This window comes from Monopterus albus, unplaced genomic scaffold (genome assembly GCF_001952655.1).
Source record: "Monopterus albus unplaced genomic scaffold, M_albus_1.0 scaffold148.1, whole genome shotgun sequence".
In the NCBI taxonomy this organism is placed as follows: Eukaryota; Metazoa; Chordata; class Actinopteri; order Synbranchiformes; family Synbranchidae; genus Monopterus; species Monopterus albus.
The window spans coordinates 151625-169098 of NW_018128028.1; the positions used below are offsets into that span (position 1 = coordinate 151625).

General features: G+C 39.9%; 2 protein-coding genes across 2 annotated transcripts; one reads left to right on the plus strand and one right to left on the minus strand.

Moving 5' to 3' along the window:
- The first annotated feature begins 2816 nt into the window (after positions 1 to 2816).
- On the plus strand, positions 2817 to 12996 carry mtnr1c (melatonin receptor 1C). The gene is made up of 2 exons (XM_020614598.1): positions 2817 to 3003; positions 11723 to 12996. Exons 1-2 carry the CDS (start codon positions 2817 to 2819, stop codon positions 12580 to 12582), a joined length of 1047 nt encoding a protein of 348 aa, XP_020470254.1. The 3' UTR covers positions 12583 to 12996.
- LOC109968375 (serine/threonine-protein phosphatase 2A 55 kDa regulatory subunit B beta isoform-like) lies at positions 5984 to 7835 on the minus strand. The gene is made up of 2 exons (XM_020614599.1): positions 6416 to 7835; positions 5984 to 6187 (listed from the first exon to the last, which is right to left on the minus strand). Exons 1-2 carry the CDS (start codon positions 6573 to 6575, stop codon positions 6012 to 6014), a joined length of 336 nt encoding a protein of 111 aa, XP_020470255.1. The 5' UTR covers positions 6576 to 7835; the 3' UTR covers positions 5984 to 6011.
- Positions 12997 to 17474: the final 4478 nt, after the last annotated feature.

Sequence of the window (17474 nt, forward strand, 5' to 3'; positions counted from 1 at the left end):
TCAAACTTCAGTAGTAAGACTGATATAGCTTTTCCCTGTAAGAAAACAAAGGCTGGATATCTGTGAGTGACACAGTAACCCCTACTGCATTGTACCCCTAGTATACATACTGTAGTATGCCTTATGATCATATGCTGCAGAAGAGCTACTAAACTGACCCTGAGGTGAGACTCTTTTGTCAGCTGATCTTTCCAAGGTACTTTAAAACCTGAAATAGCTTAAGTAAAAATTTAAATTTTAGCATCTTCAATTCCATGACAACTGGGAAAACTTCATTTATATCTAAAAATCATGTGATGGTGTAGAAATCTCCAGAACAGCTACTGAATGGACCTGAACGTTAGACTGTTTTGATTGCAGTTACATTAGTTCTCTAGGCTACTTTCTATAGTAATTCTAACTTTTCTTATTTGTTTAGTGTGAAAGTGTTTATCACTGAAACTTTAGTGTGATTTTGTAGCATAACAAATTATGTATCAAAGGCTTTTCCTGTTTTTAAAAACTGGATATAAATGTAGGCTGTTTTAACTTGTCACAGGACATACAGCACAGGTGAAACAAATACTGTATGTTAACGCTGGCTCATGTCCATCAAGCATCCCAGTAAGCCATGACAGTGGACCAGCATGCACAATATAAGGACCATGGAGTTAATTAATCTAAATAAAGTGCAACTGTTTTTAATTTTATTTATTTCACCTGTCCTCCTGCTGTGATATGCCAGAATACCTGGTGTCTGAGAGGTCCACCCTATTGTGCCAAAGCTACAGGGGTGAGGAGATGGGAGACAGGGTGGAGGTCTTACATTTGAAAATGAAAACCCTGTAAAAGCCTAGTTCACATCGACTTAAATTCAACAGGTAACGGGGGACATGACTTCAGTGTGATACTGATGTTTCTCAGGCTCTTAATTTTTTTGGGAACATGTTAGCCATAAGCTGGTATTTCAGGCTAGTGGTTGCTTTGGAGAGTTTTTTCTGACTTTTGGGTTTCCTGTTGTGTAAACATGCAACTATTTGCTAGCACATCTATGTAACACCTAATCACAAGTTCTAAAAGTCAATAAATGCAGCAGAACTGTGAAAGACAACCCATTGCATTACCATTTCTGAGTGGTTGTAATATTAGCATGATGCTGTAGTGCTGGGAACCTCCACTGTGACATTCCATTGATCAAAACTCACAAAACCCAAATGATATAGATATAGTTAGATAGACTCAAGGTTACCAAGAAACAGGTATTTAATAAACACAAGGATTAAGGCTGTAAGTAATAAACAAAAAGCTACTGCTGTTTTCATGAAAACTCAGTGTTGTGTTGAAGTATTCATGAATCTTTTTATCAGGACAAAGAACCTAGGAAAAGAAATGTACATTCAATTAAGAGAATTTGGATCTAGCCCGCTCAAATTGTGACAAGAGAGGAATCAACACATGTTGAGAGGTGACACGTCCTTAACGCTGAACAATACAAAGTTGATTAATATAAAGGAGCATCACATGCTGAAATACAGCTACTTAAGATGATTTTAAAAAGGTGTTAGTAATCCTGTCCAGTTCATTTTTGGAGTTCTGTGTGGAAGGGATCAGGTTTGGCTTTGTTCTGCTTTTAGTATTGTTGATAACACCAAAGAATTTATGATTGCAACAGTCCTCTGAGAGAAGTGGTGCTTTATCTGACAGAAATGCAGGGGTGCTGATATTTTTGGCCATGAGGTACATGCGACAACTGAACACTAAACAAAATAGAAGCTATAGATTTTTATAGTTTATAATCTGAAACATATTTAAATTTCACAATTCAAAACAGTGAGTTTTGCTGACCCTCAGCCAAGTACATTTCAGTGACCACCAAATCAAACCACATCGTTCATATGCAGTTGGCACAACACTGGCAGTGTCATCTTTATCAAACATAACTGCAGTCAAGCAATTTCGACCATGGAGTCATTTTCTGTTTAGTTTAACTTGAAAGGCTGTGGGTTATGATTTCAATGCTGTTTGTCCAAATGTAGAATTGTATATAACACCTGTAATGAATAATTTAAAACATTTTCTTAGATGCAAAATATTAACCATTTGTTTTTGTGTTTTCCCTGTTTGCAAGAATCCGTGTTGGACACACGAAGGCGCCATTTCCATGCGCAGGAGAAGCTCAGTTCAGTTCAGTTAATGAACAAATTGGTGCAAGATGTTTATGGCTGCTGTTGTAAACCTTAAAATAAAATAAGCTACACTATCCATGGCACGACTCAGCAAAATCACATATTCACATTCAGATCTCAGGGTCGTTATTTAATGAGAGCGGTACGGAGGATAGGGTCAGGGGGCAAAGACTGCAGGCTGTTCATAGTTTTGAAACAGCTCACGATCTTGAATCTGACAAGATCAGCGCTTCAAACTGAACACAAGTCTATAGTTTTTAATAATGCCCCAGAAGCTAACTCCGGGCTCTTCATTGCCCTATATGAGCTTCGCATCCTCACATTTCTATTGCGCGCAACCTAGCGCTCACATGCTTCTGAGCCAGCTCCCCTTGCAGAATGGAGCAGCGCGCAGGAGAGAACACGCTGACTTATGAGGACCACACGGTTCCCATGCATGCGTAAAGCGCATTACTTTTCTAATTATCACGGCACGCTTCAAGGCCTCCTACTGCTGCTCCGCAGGCGGAGGAGGGGTATGGTTTCGTCCCTGAAGAAGTTCAGGACGCCTTCCAATAAAGTCGTTTTGGAATTTTGTGCTGGATATATATACTTTTTTATCCAGGTCAGCACCAGAGTATTTCCACCATGGGTGCAGCACCCTGAGGGCAGATGGATTTAGCAGTGAAGGGCACGAACTGTTTGTCCCGGAATGAGAGCGACTGCGGACTGAGCGCCTCCTCCGGTGGAGTGTCCGCTGCGCTGGCCAGCGTGCTGATCTTCACCATAGTGGTAGACATCCTGGGCAATGTCCTCGTCATCCTGTCCGTGTACAGGAACAAACAGCTCAGGAATGCAGGTGAGGCAAAGGGTAAAACAAATAAACCCGGGCGGTGTGAATAAATGACGGAAAAAGCAGTTTTAGTGTGAAATATGCAAAAAGTATAGACAATGTATAGCTGGGAAAGTGTTTTAAATCAGTTTTTTTTAAAGAGGTATTTTTTAAAAATTTTAAACAAAACTGCTGAACAACGGTTTCTTTATACTTTTTAACCGAAGCCAAAAGGAAAATATTTGCTTCAGTGACTTTCAGTTTTTCCCTCTACATTCATAGCTAAAATTATGTAATATAACGTGTAGCATGTGACCTCTGGGTGTGACAGTCAGGCTGCTATCTGAAGGGAGCCTGTTGGCACAGTGTGATGGAGTTTCCACTGCCTTGCCTGTCTGTCTTCATATCCCTTCATAAATAATACTAATACCCTCTTCCCTGTATCTGGCTTTATCCTTGGTTTCTCCATCTCAGATAAATCATATCCCTCCTTCCATCAGAGCCAGTACCTGTACTGTATCAAGCTGAGGGAGACTGTCATGCAGTGTATGTGTCTGTTTGTACAAGTTTTATATCAGGCACAACCTCACATTTCATCATGTTAAATGTGATGTGTCCTGACAGCACTGTGACAGTGAGGAACATACTTACTGTCGTCAATTTAATGCAGTTTTTCTTCCTTGGCAAATATGCCATCATCATTCAATTGCCCCCTTTTCTTTTCTATCAAACAACCACTAAGTTAGTTGATATTACTTCATAGTCTAACTTTGAGGTTTAAATGCCTTGTTGAGTTGTACAAACTTTAACCATTACTTTTATATATACACATAAGAAAAAACAGAACAGTCTCTGCAGTAAGCTACTGAAGCCCCATGGGGTTTAAGATGTAAAAAATAGCCATCGAACCTCATGATTTTGTTTTCCAAACAGACCAGGGCAGAGACACTGAGATGCGCTGTTTGAAAGGTCTCTAAAAGCTGAAAACAGAAGAGCTCCAAAAAATATATGTTTGAAGTCGCACGGCTTTGAACTTAAAGGTTGTGGAGGCCAAGCACCATTACACCCAGCAGCTTTATGGCTAAACGTAAACTCAGGAACTTTCTGAGCTGAGGCAGGAGACTAAACTTGGCCATCACAATATGATGCTAATCAGAAGATGAGAGTTAGGCAGCGGATTAGGCCCATGAGTGTTTGTAATAATGAGCTTTTAATCACAGTTTTAAATACATTACATAAAACACCCGATGCACTCTTGTGTACTCCAGCCAAAAGAATTTGATTATATGGCGGGCAAAAATGACTCTGTGTGTGAAATGAACGGCAGGAGTAAACAGCCTTTTCAGAGTTTTCCTCACACTGGTGGATTATGAACACTGTGCTGATTGCAGACCTGATGTCACTGTCCTCCTGGTTCAATTTGACTGACAGGGATCTTGTGTGACCGGTCACACAAGAGCCCTCATCAGTGTTGTGGGGTTCTGTCAATCAGTCGCAACCTGACACCCCACTAGAAGCTCAGAGGAATGTTTGATCTCATGCTATCTTTTTTTTTTTAAGTGTGTCCATAGGTGACTGAAGTTGTTACTCTTTATAGGTTTGACTCACTTTGTCTCAGGCATATATTTTATTGTCAGGCAGACAACATCAGCTACTCTCTCTCCATTAACACTATTCAGAGTGCTGGCTTGCTTCTTCATACACAGCAGCAGGGATATTTTAATATTTTCAACACACCACAAATACAGATAGAACAATAACAATACCAATGACTAAATGGGAAACAGATTTGTCACTCCCCTCCAGCCCCAACTTCTTGACTGAGATCTGTAATAATATCTTCTCCATGACTACCAATATAAACTTGCAGCTTATACAATACAAGACCATTCACAGGACTCATCACACAAGGTAAAATGTTTAAAATGAGTTTCACTGATACAGATACTTCACAATGCACTCTGTGTTGCGCCGATGATTACTTCCACACTTGTTAAGCTGTTTACTCCCTCTGGGTAGCGGTGACAGAGAAACTCTCCACCATCTTGAGCTGTAGAATCCCCCCCTCCCCATCACTCTGCCTGCTTGGTAATATCATAGAAGTCAACCACCTACCAATTAAATATAAAAACCCACTTCTTATCTAAATCTAAAAATTCATTACACCTAAACCCCTGGATCAGCCTTCTCATAGAACACATCACACTAGAGAAAATATCATCCACCCATAAAGATAATATATCAGCTTTTACTGACACTGAATCTGTTTCTAACCACTTTTAATTTAAACCAGATAGCAGGGGCTGAGGCCACGCACATTCCCACAAACTCCTAGAAATATAACAAGCAGCTTTTACTTCATTATTGTTACTGTTATTAGTCCTCATTTGTCATTGTCCATGCTACTGTTTTGAGTGTGTCACGCCTATCAATCAAACTAGATTAACAGAAAATATAACCAACCCCCCCTTCTTTTCTTTCTTTTTTCCCTTTCCTCTCTCTCTCTCTAATATTTACTGATTTGTTAATTTCATTTATTTGAGTTTTATGAATACAGTATGTGTATACATATATATCTGGGTGTGCATAAATATCTGTATGCATATGTATATATTGTATTTATCTGATCAAAATTGCTTTATTATTTTTTCTTTTATTGTTATTTTATTATTCCAAGCATCCATTTTCTATCAAGCTGTCTTATTTACCCATTCATCTTTGCCCACCATTAACAAACCAGGAGTATTAGGGGATGTTCGCCATGTCCCCAGGAGCTGGGGTATGCAATCTGGGGTCACTCTTGTTGATTTAACCCTTGATTCAATTTTATTTTTCTTTAATATGTACTGAATATCAGTCTGCAAAGAGTTGGATACACCCACACTACACATTTTCACACACAAACTAAACTGAATAATCCCTTTGTCTCTTTTGTTAATGTTTGTTGTCTCATCTTCTCTGTTATGTCCTTTGTCCTGTAAATGTTTTATTATTCATGTTGCAGTAAATAAATAAAACCTCCATCATGTCCTTTATCAATACTTACATTTGCAGTGTTTGTCACAGAGTGCAGCCTGTCTCATGTCACAGAGGCGTATTGACCCCTTGCTGCTGCTGTAGGCAAAGGTGTGACACTGCTGGGGATGAAACTCCGCTGAGGTGATCACTTCCGTCAGCTCCTCCATGTTGGCCGGCTTGATGTCCACAATGTCTGGAGACAGGTGCTAAGGACAAACTCTAATATCAACTGTGGACAGCTGCTTTCATGTACAGCAAAGGGAACCTCTGATAAACTGTTCTCACAACTATTTGGAATAGAGAGAGTGACACAGTTTCTGTACAGACAGATCTGAACATCAGGGTTAGTCTCCACCCACTGTTTTTCACACACCCACACTTCTATGCCAACAGTAATATGTCCGGTAAGATAAAAGGATACTGAAGCTGCGGTCAGTGATCTCCAGGTTCCACAGGTTTACCCTGAGGTCATCAGTAGAGATGAACGTCTGAAGGTCAGAGTTGACAGAGATAGAGTTGATGTGGTAGGTATGGGCATTGCTGAAAACACGCTTGGCTGTAGCGTCAACCATCAAGTCCATGGGCTGCAGCACTGGCACCTAGGGGTGAAGATGGGTCCAACAGAAAAGGCAAAACTAAATGTAAATAATCACAGAAAAAAATGCAGGAAAAAATATTTATGTTGAAGGCCTTGATGGGTTTTGCAGCACCGATTCAACATTTGATGTACTTTTATGCTGGTTTCCTAAAGGCCTTCCTAGATATGTATCTGTGCATGTGTGAAAATGTGTGCACATAATTTGTTTGCTTAAATGAATTTTGTGTGTGTGAGCTACAATGAAATGACTCCAGGAATTCATATGACATTTACTCCACAAATCTTAATGAAACAGCTAGAGTGACTGAGGGGCTCCAGGGCTGTTTGATGAGGTGGTTCAATCAGACTGTGATTATCTGTTTGCTACACGGCTGCTCAGTGATCACACCCCCCTCTCTCTCTCTCTCGCTCTTTCTCTCTCTCATGGAAGCACTGAAGAAGCTACCCTTGCTCTGTTTTTTGTGTGTCTGTCAAAGAAATAGCAAAAAAGAGAGAGAAAACGAAGGAGGTGGAAACAGAGATGACCCGAGGGTATCGCTAGGCCCTGCTGAGGAATGATAACAGAACTATGCAGAATTAAGATGAGCTCTCTCTCTCTCACACACACATATACAAACATAAACAGACACAGTTACACTGTGCTGCTCAGGCTTCAAAGATGCCCAGCACCAGTCTGCATGCAGCCCCCCCATTGGTCAGATAACACCCAGACAAAGAGAGACAGGTGGGGAGGGAGCAAAGAGAACAAATTGACTGCTTCTTCCTTTTTTCCTCTCGTCCATCGCTGGCACTGACAGAGACATGGCAGCCCAGCAGGCTGCTGTATCTCCACGGGTGTCACTTCATTTCCATGTCTTTCACTGGATGTCCAGAGAGACACAGATCACATTAACCCATAACCCCCAAACACAGACAGCTAAGCTGTTCAGCCTGCCCCTATACCTTCACAATGACCTAATAAATCCTCTTTATTGTAGTATGTAAAAAGGAATATTTTAAAATGAGATAATCCTGCTTTAAAAAAGTAATTTTATTTTTGGCTGCATTTTGGATGAATATTTCTGAGGTTCTCCTCCTATGCTTTCTCTCCCCGAACAGATTTCATAGCCTCTAAATAGGATTGCCACACTGCCGGCCTGTACTCCAGGTTGCCATGATCCCCTGGCCAGCCACACAAAGAGGGACAGACACAATGAACACAGCACTACTCTACAATGGCAGACACACGCTGTCCTACGTGCCTGTCTGCAACATGTGAGAATTAAAGAGGTAGTGGACTGGTAACTCATTCTCACTTTCTTCTGCCAGTCTAAGTTTAAAATTGTCCAAAGATGGGACACTGAATGGTGCCAGACTATTGTTTATCAGTACTGAAATAGAGCATTTGATATTCAGCGGGTTTTTAAAAGCAAAGCTGTGCTGACTTTGAGAGAACAGTATGTTATACAGGATTACAAGCCAGCACAATCAGGGTCCTGGTATTGTAAATGCTTTTCACACTGTCATGAATTTGTGAGACACTTAAATAGAGTGATGCTGCTGTGAAGGCCTATAATCAACATTTTCTAAAAGGACAAGTTCAAAATTAATTCACTTTCTTGCCAAGTGTTGAGAAGATCAATACCACTCTCGAAGATTATAGTAAGTATGAAGCTAGAGCCAAGAGCTGGGTATCTTATCTAAGCATAAAGACTGGAAACACACTAGTGATAGTGATAAATAATCACACTAGAGAAAATATCATCCACCCATAAAGATAATATATCAGCTTTTACTGACACTGAATCCATTTCTAACCACTTTTGACTTAAACTAGACGCCAGGGGCTGAGGCCATGCACATTCCCACAAACTCCTAGGAACAAGCTGCTTTTTATTTCTTTATTGTTACTGTTGTAATTAGTCCCCAATGTCCATGCTACTGCTTTGAGTATGTCACACCTAAAAAAAAAAAGAATATCATGCACTACATCCAGTCACACTACAGTGTTGAATAAAACCCAAACACTTCAGTGTTCAAAGGGCGGTTAATTGACTCAGTGAGTCAAACCAGAAGCCAGTTTAAATTTACAGCACAGGTCCACTGGGAAAATCACTTAGCATGCTACATTAACAACAAAACAAAATAGTGGATGACATTTATTTTTCTAACATGGTAAGTGTGGAGGTAGGACATTATCAGATTGCGATTATTAGAATAGGATTATATGTGTAAATTACACCTGGATCGGGTAAATGTAATCTAATTGTATGTTTGCAGTACATCTCATTTTTCTCTCTACAGCAGAAGACAGTTTTATAAAAAAGAAAAGAAAAGAAGTAATTCTGTGTTCTAATGGTGTGATGTCTCTCAGGCCTACTGAGTCTTATTTACCTAGGCAAGTGGCCTTATTGGTGGCCTTTGATAATGTGATGATGTTTCATATAGGCTGCACCACCAAAAGGCAACTCTTGTCAGTATAATGTTAAAATTCTTAGAACAAAAATCCTCTGAACCCTTGAACATGAGCTCCTGAAGGAGTCACTAATAATTCATCAATGCTAAAGCCCTCACTTAAAGGTTAACCTTGCTAATTTACTGTATAATACCATAACTGACTAAGTAGAATCTAATCTAATTTGGATATGCACTTGTAGTAATAAGCCTAGTCCTGCTGACATTCAGCTGGATAGCAGTGAAGCCGACACTCCTACACATCCTTATGTGCTCATCTTCCCTTCAGAGGAGTATAAATATAGCTGGGTGAATCAAAGCGATATTGCGTTTTCAGTACAGGTACAGAAAAGCGGTGGGATACAGACAGTGGGTTTGACAAAGGAACATAAGCCCTTGAGATTCACATGTACTCAGTGCGATGCAGTTCGTCTAAAACTGAAAATCAACTCAGTCGGCGGCCTTCTGTTTTGTTTATCTCTTGAACTTGCGTCCTCATTATGTACCTATTCTTGCTCCAGCACAGCTCCCCTTTTTATTTCCAGCATGTTCTTTTTAATATTCAAAACAATTCAGCCAGAATGAAGCAATATGCCATAAACATGCTTTACATTGTACAGAGCCTTATGGAAGGCAGAGAGCGATGCAGTGCAGCCTGGCGTATGCTGCATGATTCTGGAGACAAATATCTTGTTCAACTTATGCTGACCTGAATATTTTTCTGCTGTATGGTTTAGATTTTTCTTTTATTTGCCAAAAAAACATTTTCTGCGACAGACGGAGACAGCCACACACTGGGGGAGTTCATAGGGTGGTCGCTCAATACTCAGGAGACACTTTAAAGCAAAAAAAATGGCTGATCTGATGCACCACTTCACTTGTTTGACAGATTTGTGAGACTGAGATCAAATAATAAGAACAAATGGTGTCACATGAGTTAAAGTGTATTAGACAGCTGTTTACGATGGCCTGTATCCAATCAGCATTCAGGTTAAACTCTTTTCAATGTTTCACTCAGTGATAATAATGACTCCCAAAGGTTCCAGCTGACACCACTCTATTTCGATTCAGGCGACACTGGCCAATTGTTTTACACGGAAGGTTTTGACTGCTGTGAGCTTGAGTGTGATGAGTATTAGGTCAGCCAAGTTGGGCAATTAAACAGCTAGAGGTAATGGTTCTTCAAGTGTTTTAATAATGGATGCCAGTAAAACGGAGTCATCTGACCACTTCACAGTAATCAGTGGTGTTTTAGCACCGACCTCATCCCTTTAATGTTATGTGGGAGAAAGAAAGCTATAAGTGAGGAGCAAACCCTGATAACACTGAGCCACATGATGTCAGTGAGGAATCAAACATCTCCACACAGAGGGTACTATGCGCTTCACAAATACAATTTGACAGATTTTCCTACTGAGCAGGATGAAGAACAAATGCTTTTACTTTCGTCTCTTCGAGCTTGAGAGATGACTCGTGCTGTTTTACTAACTTGAACTGTTCGTGAATGCCTGTGCCAGGTCTGTGGAAAAACCAGCTCTGACTGCTGTTTCTAAATTTAAAACAAAAATATCAGTCAAATCCACAACTTATGAAGTTGTAAGAATGTTGCGTGTTTGTTATTTTCTTTATCACTTCATTGAATTATTCAAGTTAGGCAAATGAATTCAAATTTGAGATGTTGCTAGATAACTTAGCTGTGTTGTCCCTAGAATGCAAGGATCCTGCCGAGCTTTCCATTCCAAGGAATGATGGCCAACATGTGTTTTAAATCCACTCTCAACATATCTGCCAATCAAGCTCTGTTGTTTCAGCTGTTATTTGAGTGCATGAGAGACTTGCACCTTCATAGATCATGAGAAAGTGGCTGTAAGCTAGTAATGCTAGTAATGTCAAGCAATATGTAATCACATTTTCAAACGGGTTCATTTTTACTCACTTTATCTATAAAAAGCTGGGTGATCTGTATTTATTGGCTGCAGACACTGGGTGTTCACTTTTATTGCAAATCTTCACCACAAAAATGTGTAGCTTGGAGACACATTAGACTCTTTATTGCACAACATCTGTTCAAAACATGGGAAGCTAATGTTTCAGTTTGATTGCATTATGACTCCAGTGTATGTTCTTGTTATCTGTGTTCTTATCTGACACAATTTGATTTATTGTTTTATTCTCCCCACCCAGAGCAGCTGCACTGGAACAATATCTGATGTCAATTTCTATGATTCATGTTTTCTAAGGAAATCCGGGGTCACGTCAGCGTAGACCTCAGGAGGACAGGAACTTGTTTGGATGTAATCTGACGCTAAAGTTATCCACATTGTGGTTTTCATGTACTCATTGTTCAACTGCCTGTTCCCAGGGGCAAAGACATTTTGAAACAAGAACCACCTTATTTGTTCCATATATTGGGACTGGACCTGTCAAATAAAAATACAACTAATTAATTCCTATTGCAATTGAGAATTGAACTGGCATTTTTGCACTTCTGGTTCCCTTGTCTATGAAATGAGCCACAGAAGACACAATGAAGCTACTTTTCTGTGATGGGAAGTCACAGTCGTACATTCAATGACCCAGTTTATTTTAAGGAATTTAACCGGGAGCAGAAACAGAAAAGGGAGTGCTGTAGGCTTTAATTATACGCCAGTCTGGCTCACATTTTGTTTATTATCTAAACATCTTCTGTTTCTCCAGGCAACCTCTTTGTGGTGAGTTTGTCCGTAGCAGACCTGGTGGTGGCATTGTATCCCTACCCTCTGGTACTGACTGCCATCTTCCATAATGACTGGACCATGGGTGACCTGCACTGCCAGGCCAGTGGCTTCATCATGGGCCTCAGCGTCATCGGGTCAGTCTTTAACATCACAGCTATCGCCATCAACCGCTACTGCTACATCTGCCACAGCCTCCATTACGACCGTCTGTACAGCCTGAGGAACACCTGCTGCTATCTGGGCCTCACTTGGCTGCTCACCACCCTTGCCACAGTGCCCAACTTCTTTGTCGGCTCGCTGCAGTATGATCCTCGTATCTACTCATGTACTTTTGCTCAAACGGTCAGCACATACTACACCATCTCAGTGGTGGTTATTCACTTTCTGATCCCACTGCTGGTGGTCTCCTACTGTTATATGAGGATATGGGTGCTGGTGATTCAAGTGAAACATAGGGTCAGACCAGAGCAAAGGACCAAACTGAAACCAAGTGACATGAGGAACTTCCTGACTATGTTTATGGTGTTTGTGTTGTTTGCAGTGTGCTGGGCTCCACTGAACCTCATAGGCCTGGCTGTAGCTATAAACCCAGTGAAAGTTGCGCCCAACATCCCTGAGTGGCTCTTTGTCACAAGCTACTTTATGGCCTACTTCAACAGCTGCCTCAATGCCATCATATATGGACTACTAAACCAAAACTTCCGCAAAGAGTACAAAATGATCCTACTTGCTCTTTGCGTCCCACGTTTCCTCCTTATGGACACTTCAAAGTGTGCCACAGATGGACTGAAAAGTAAGTCCTACATAACAAACAATAATGTGGCAGAGATCAATGTGTAAACTATGTTTTACTGGGAATCCTAGATAAAGTTGTTTCCAGAGCCTCATTGTGGATGTCTGCTATGACTCATCCAGTGCCTTTTCACAAGATGTGTGTCATGTAAAGATTTAATCATGTTTGAAGAGGACACTGCTGCCATTACATCCCTTTAAACCATTCCAGATACTACTGTTCCTTCATGTTGACAGAAAGTCAGATGTGTCACCGATACATTGTGCACAGTGTTTAAGGGCAGACAACTATATGGTTAACTAGCAAGAAAAAAAAAGTCCAGATGAGTTATTTTCTGTTCTCCAAATAGGATTGGCAGCATGGTGGGTAGTCAGTGTGAGTCAATACATACCGTTCAAGTCACTTCCCACTATGTGTACATCACATGCAAGAATGAATAAATGCCTTTTTGCACAGTACATCAGCAGCATAGTGAAAGAAAAATGAATGGAGTTTTTACAGACACTGTTATTGTGATTTAGCATTCATTAATGAAAAAGTCTAAAGGTTTGTTGTTTTCATTAATTGCAATCCTTAACCTAATTGTAGATTTAAACTGAAGCTCCTTTATTCAATTCTCAGCCGAATTACAAAGGATTTCATTATTTGGATTTTAGCAGTTGAGGATATTAAAACTGGGGTGAGCACCAAACTGGAAATGCATTTGAGCTGCAGTCTAAGCTCTGGTAAGTCTGAATGTGATATTTCATCCTCACTGTGTATGTATAGCTCAGTCCCTTCCTTTGCTGAGAGTGTGGGCTGTATAATTTGCCAAGATGCTGTTTTACCCCAGGCTTGTCTTCTGAGTAGTGATGCCCTGACAAAACACACTGGGAAGACTGTGGAAGCTTTTGCTCTGGTTTTAATTCAAGACAAAAAATAAATAATCAGACCCAGCTTTGTATCTTAATGGAAAAAGGAGTGCCTTGTTGATTGTAGAATTGAATTCTCTCATAGTCTTCAGACATTTCTTCTGGTAAACAAAATTGTCTTTTTCTTATTTCATCTGTCACATGTATCAGTTTATTGGCCTAAAAAGTGGTCACCAAAGTTCAAATTGCCAGGCATCCCTCTTTGGTTTGGAAATTTTAGAAGTCACGAATCAGGGAAGAACAAACAGATGATAAACAAATCTAGCTTTCTTTCCCATTAAATGTCTGGATGACATGATACGCATCAGGAGCCAGAGATGTAATTTTATGATATTCCAAGTGTGCCTGAGCACATGTCACTATTGATTGATTTATTGATTGATTTTATTCTTTCAAGCATGTAAAGACAGTCGATATGTCAACACACATAATTTCACACATATCCACAAATGTTAATCCAATATCAATGTGCTTATACCTAGTACATGCTTGAATGGAGTAGGAAGAAGTCAGACTTATCCAGTCCTACCCCATGACATCATCTTACCATCATTGGTTTGCAAGCAGAATCTCTACATAGATAATTTTGTTCTACACCACCACTATAGCCAGGATAAGCTCTGACAGGCTCCCATATAACTTCCACCCAGCAAACAAACTATGAGTTGTTCACCTCGGAGGGAGGTTCCAAGATGTCAGTGTGTCACATTCCTGATATGATGCACAGTTGCTGGAGTAGTAAGGTCGTTACACTAGTATCTAGCATATTTCACATTTACTTTCAGATTAATTATCTGAATTTTGTGCTTGGCTGCAGTTATATTTGGACAGCCTGCCTGATTTTGGATGAAATTAAAACCTCACTGGATGATTATAGATGCAGGAATAGGAATCTGATGGATCTTGGATCACCACAGACAGGCTCAATCTGTCTTACACAACCTGGTGCGCTCATGCTGCACTGCAGCAAAATGGCACAAAATGGTTCAATTCCACTGGCAGTTTTACAAGACAGTGTCCCTGATGTGGAAGAAAATAGCAGCCCACATGCCAGCCACAGTGAATAAAGGGGCTCAAGGGAACACGACACTGTCGGCTTTACCACGCCACAGAGTCACAGACTAATGGCAGGGTCATCCTTCTTCTCTCTCCTATTTCCTTCCACGCCTCTCAATCTTTTTCCTGCTCTCTGCATCTCTATTTACTGTATGCATCTTGCACACTATATAATGGCAAATATGATTTTTTGATTTTTTTTTTTATGCCTAGTACCACTCTTAGATATGAAGATTTAATTAAGAAACAGTTAGTTTAGCACTAAAACTGGAAACAGTGGAGACAGTTAATCTGATTCTGATTTTTAGGGCATTACCTGGTTTGTTTAATTCATACCAAAAACAAAAAACTGTCATGATTTAACTTGAAGAAATAGTCCAGCACATAGAGTAATGCCTTGAAAAACCACAACACATCATTTTTACATGTCAGTTTTTTTAATTAGTGTTTTGTTTTTTATCTTTAGAAAGAGCCATGCTTGTTATTTACCCTTGTTTCTGGTTGTTATGCTAACGTCAGACGAGCTAGCTCAAGTTGCTGATGACCAGCCACATAGCATGTATCGTATCTATTGCACCTCAGCAATGTCAAACTATTCCCTACTAAGCTCTACCTGTACATATTCTTGTGGCTGAAAACGCCCTCTTTGATATAAACAGATTAATATTTGACTCTCAGTCTAATGTAAGCATAGTTTAGCACAGAAATCTGACTTTATAAAATCCTACAAATGTTGGCTAACTAGTGACACTGCATTCCAAGATATATATCTTTGTAAAATAATAATTGGCATTTTTTACACACAATATATTGATAGAAGAGACTGCGACTCATATTAGTCAGTAAATAAATCAAAATACTGCCCAGAGTCCAGACTGGGTAACTGAAATGACTCTATCCACCCACACTGTCTGACTTTTTGCCTGTGATTTAATATGAATGCCAGTAGCTTGTGAAGACATTTTTTTATGGTCATGTTCAAGGTCAGCATGATCCATTTGGCCCTACACTATAAGATACATCATATCTCATGACTTTATTTTTCCCAATTTCACATACACTTATGTTTCTGTCTCACTGTGAGTGGTGTAGTCTCTCTGTAATGTCACCTCCATTTACTTTTGCTTTGCCTGCTACAGTTTTTAGTGCCTCAGGAATGCGTTCTACAGCCATGTCATGCCATAAAGCCCTTAGCATATGGGATATGTCTTTAATATAATAAATTATACCATTTTATTTTCATATAGTAGATACAGGCATAGGCAAGAACTAAGTAGAGCTTTTCACAGCATCCTCATGTACTGATGTCTTGAAAGCATAAATTGTCTGATTCTCTATTCGACAGCCAGTTTTTTTTCTTACTTATTTTCTCCTCCCTGTCAGTATGAGCAGGAGAGGCCTTGAAAAAATGATTTCTCATTTGTAGCAGATAAAGAATAGCCTATTTCCACAACAGCAGAAAACCCTGCCACAAATGTGGTTAACACAAAATGAATGAGTAATGAGGCATTATGTGGCCTAACCCTAGCATGACACCGTGATTCTTTGCCTGCTGGATGAAGCCAGACTTAACTCTTCCCGTCGCACAGGGTAATTTCTACAGCTGTTGCACATCATTGTGTTTTACAGCAGTGGGGGTCTCACTGTGGGCCTGCTGCCACAATGGCAAGTCTGCTAATGGAGTTGTGCATCAGGTTTAGCGGTGCCTGTGTTCCCATGCATATGATGTACTCCTATATGGCCTGTGGGTCATACTACCATGAGGTTTTAGGTGTTAAGGCTCCAAGGAAGCCAATGAGGGCTGGATGTAGAGATGATGGTGATTACCTGCATCGGATTATACAGTAGAGGTACCAAATAAGCAATCACAGTAACAGTACCAGTACAATAAAACCACCACATTACACGTAAAAGAGCTGTATTCACAATCTTACTTGAATAAAATAAGTAGTATCACTTAAATATACTAAAAGTACCAGAAGTAAAAGTATTTGTTCTGGACAAAAATGGCTCCTACACTGTGATTGATATTTATTATATATTACATTATAGGATTGATAATACTGATGCAACAATCTGTACAGGAAATACAGTAGTTTTGCAGCTGGTGAGGTAGAGAAACCACTCTGCTTTTTGTAAAGTGGTTTCAAGCCAATAATAAAATGAAATACATGCACCCTGAAAACAGTACTTAAATTACAGTAAATGTACTTAGTTACTTCTCATCATTGCATGTGTCAAAAAGAAAATCTTAGCCCATGAGAATGATGACATGAATAACACTGGCACCAGTTGTACAGTAAATGCACCAAATGACAAAGTGATGAACAGCATGGGACTATTTTTAAAGTGTTTTGTTCTCAATTTCATTTCATATGGAAACTTCACTTACAGTAAAAGTTTCTTGTTACGGTGCTTTGAATACTTTCTGAAGGACACCACTACTTGGTCAAAACAACAGGTGTGGTGTGTGGGGTGCTTGTTTGACACAGAGCACTGGTCACACGTGAAATGTAAAGACATAACTAGTCCAGAAAGAGAGAACCATGGGAAATACTTCTCTAAGGCCAGAGGACATGATCCATGAGGTAGGACAACCTGATATTAAACTTGTAATAGATGACCATTTGACCAGATCTGCATACTGCTGTTGCACTGAGAACACAACTTTTGTCTAGATTCTATTTTAGAAGCAGTTGTTTCATGAAATTCAATAATCTCTGGCTTATGGTCTATTCCCAAAGCTCTCCACCATAAACTCTCTAATTAGTTTTTGGTTTTGTATTTGAATACTCTCTCTCTGATCAACCTGACTTGGTTTTAGGTCAAAGACGTTTCACCTCTCATCAGTTCTGCCCGACTGGTGTTGAGCCAGAGATATTTATCCCCATTGGTGGTGTTTCAGTCCTTTAAAGGCCAACAATGTCCCCTAACAACTGAGTCCTTATAGCCCAGTATCGGTGAGAGTCATT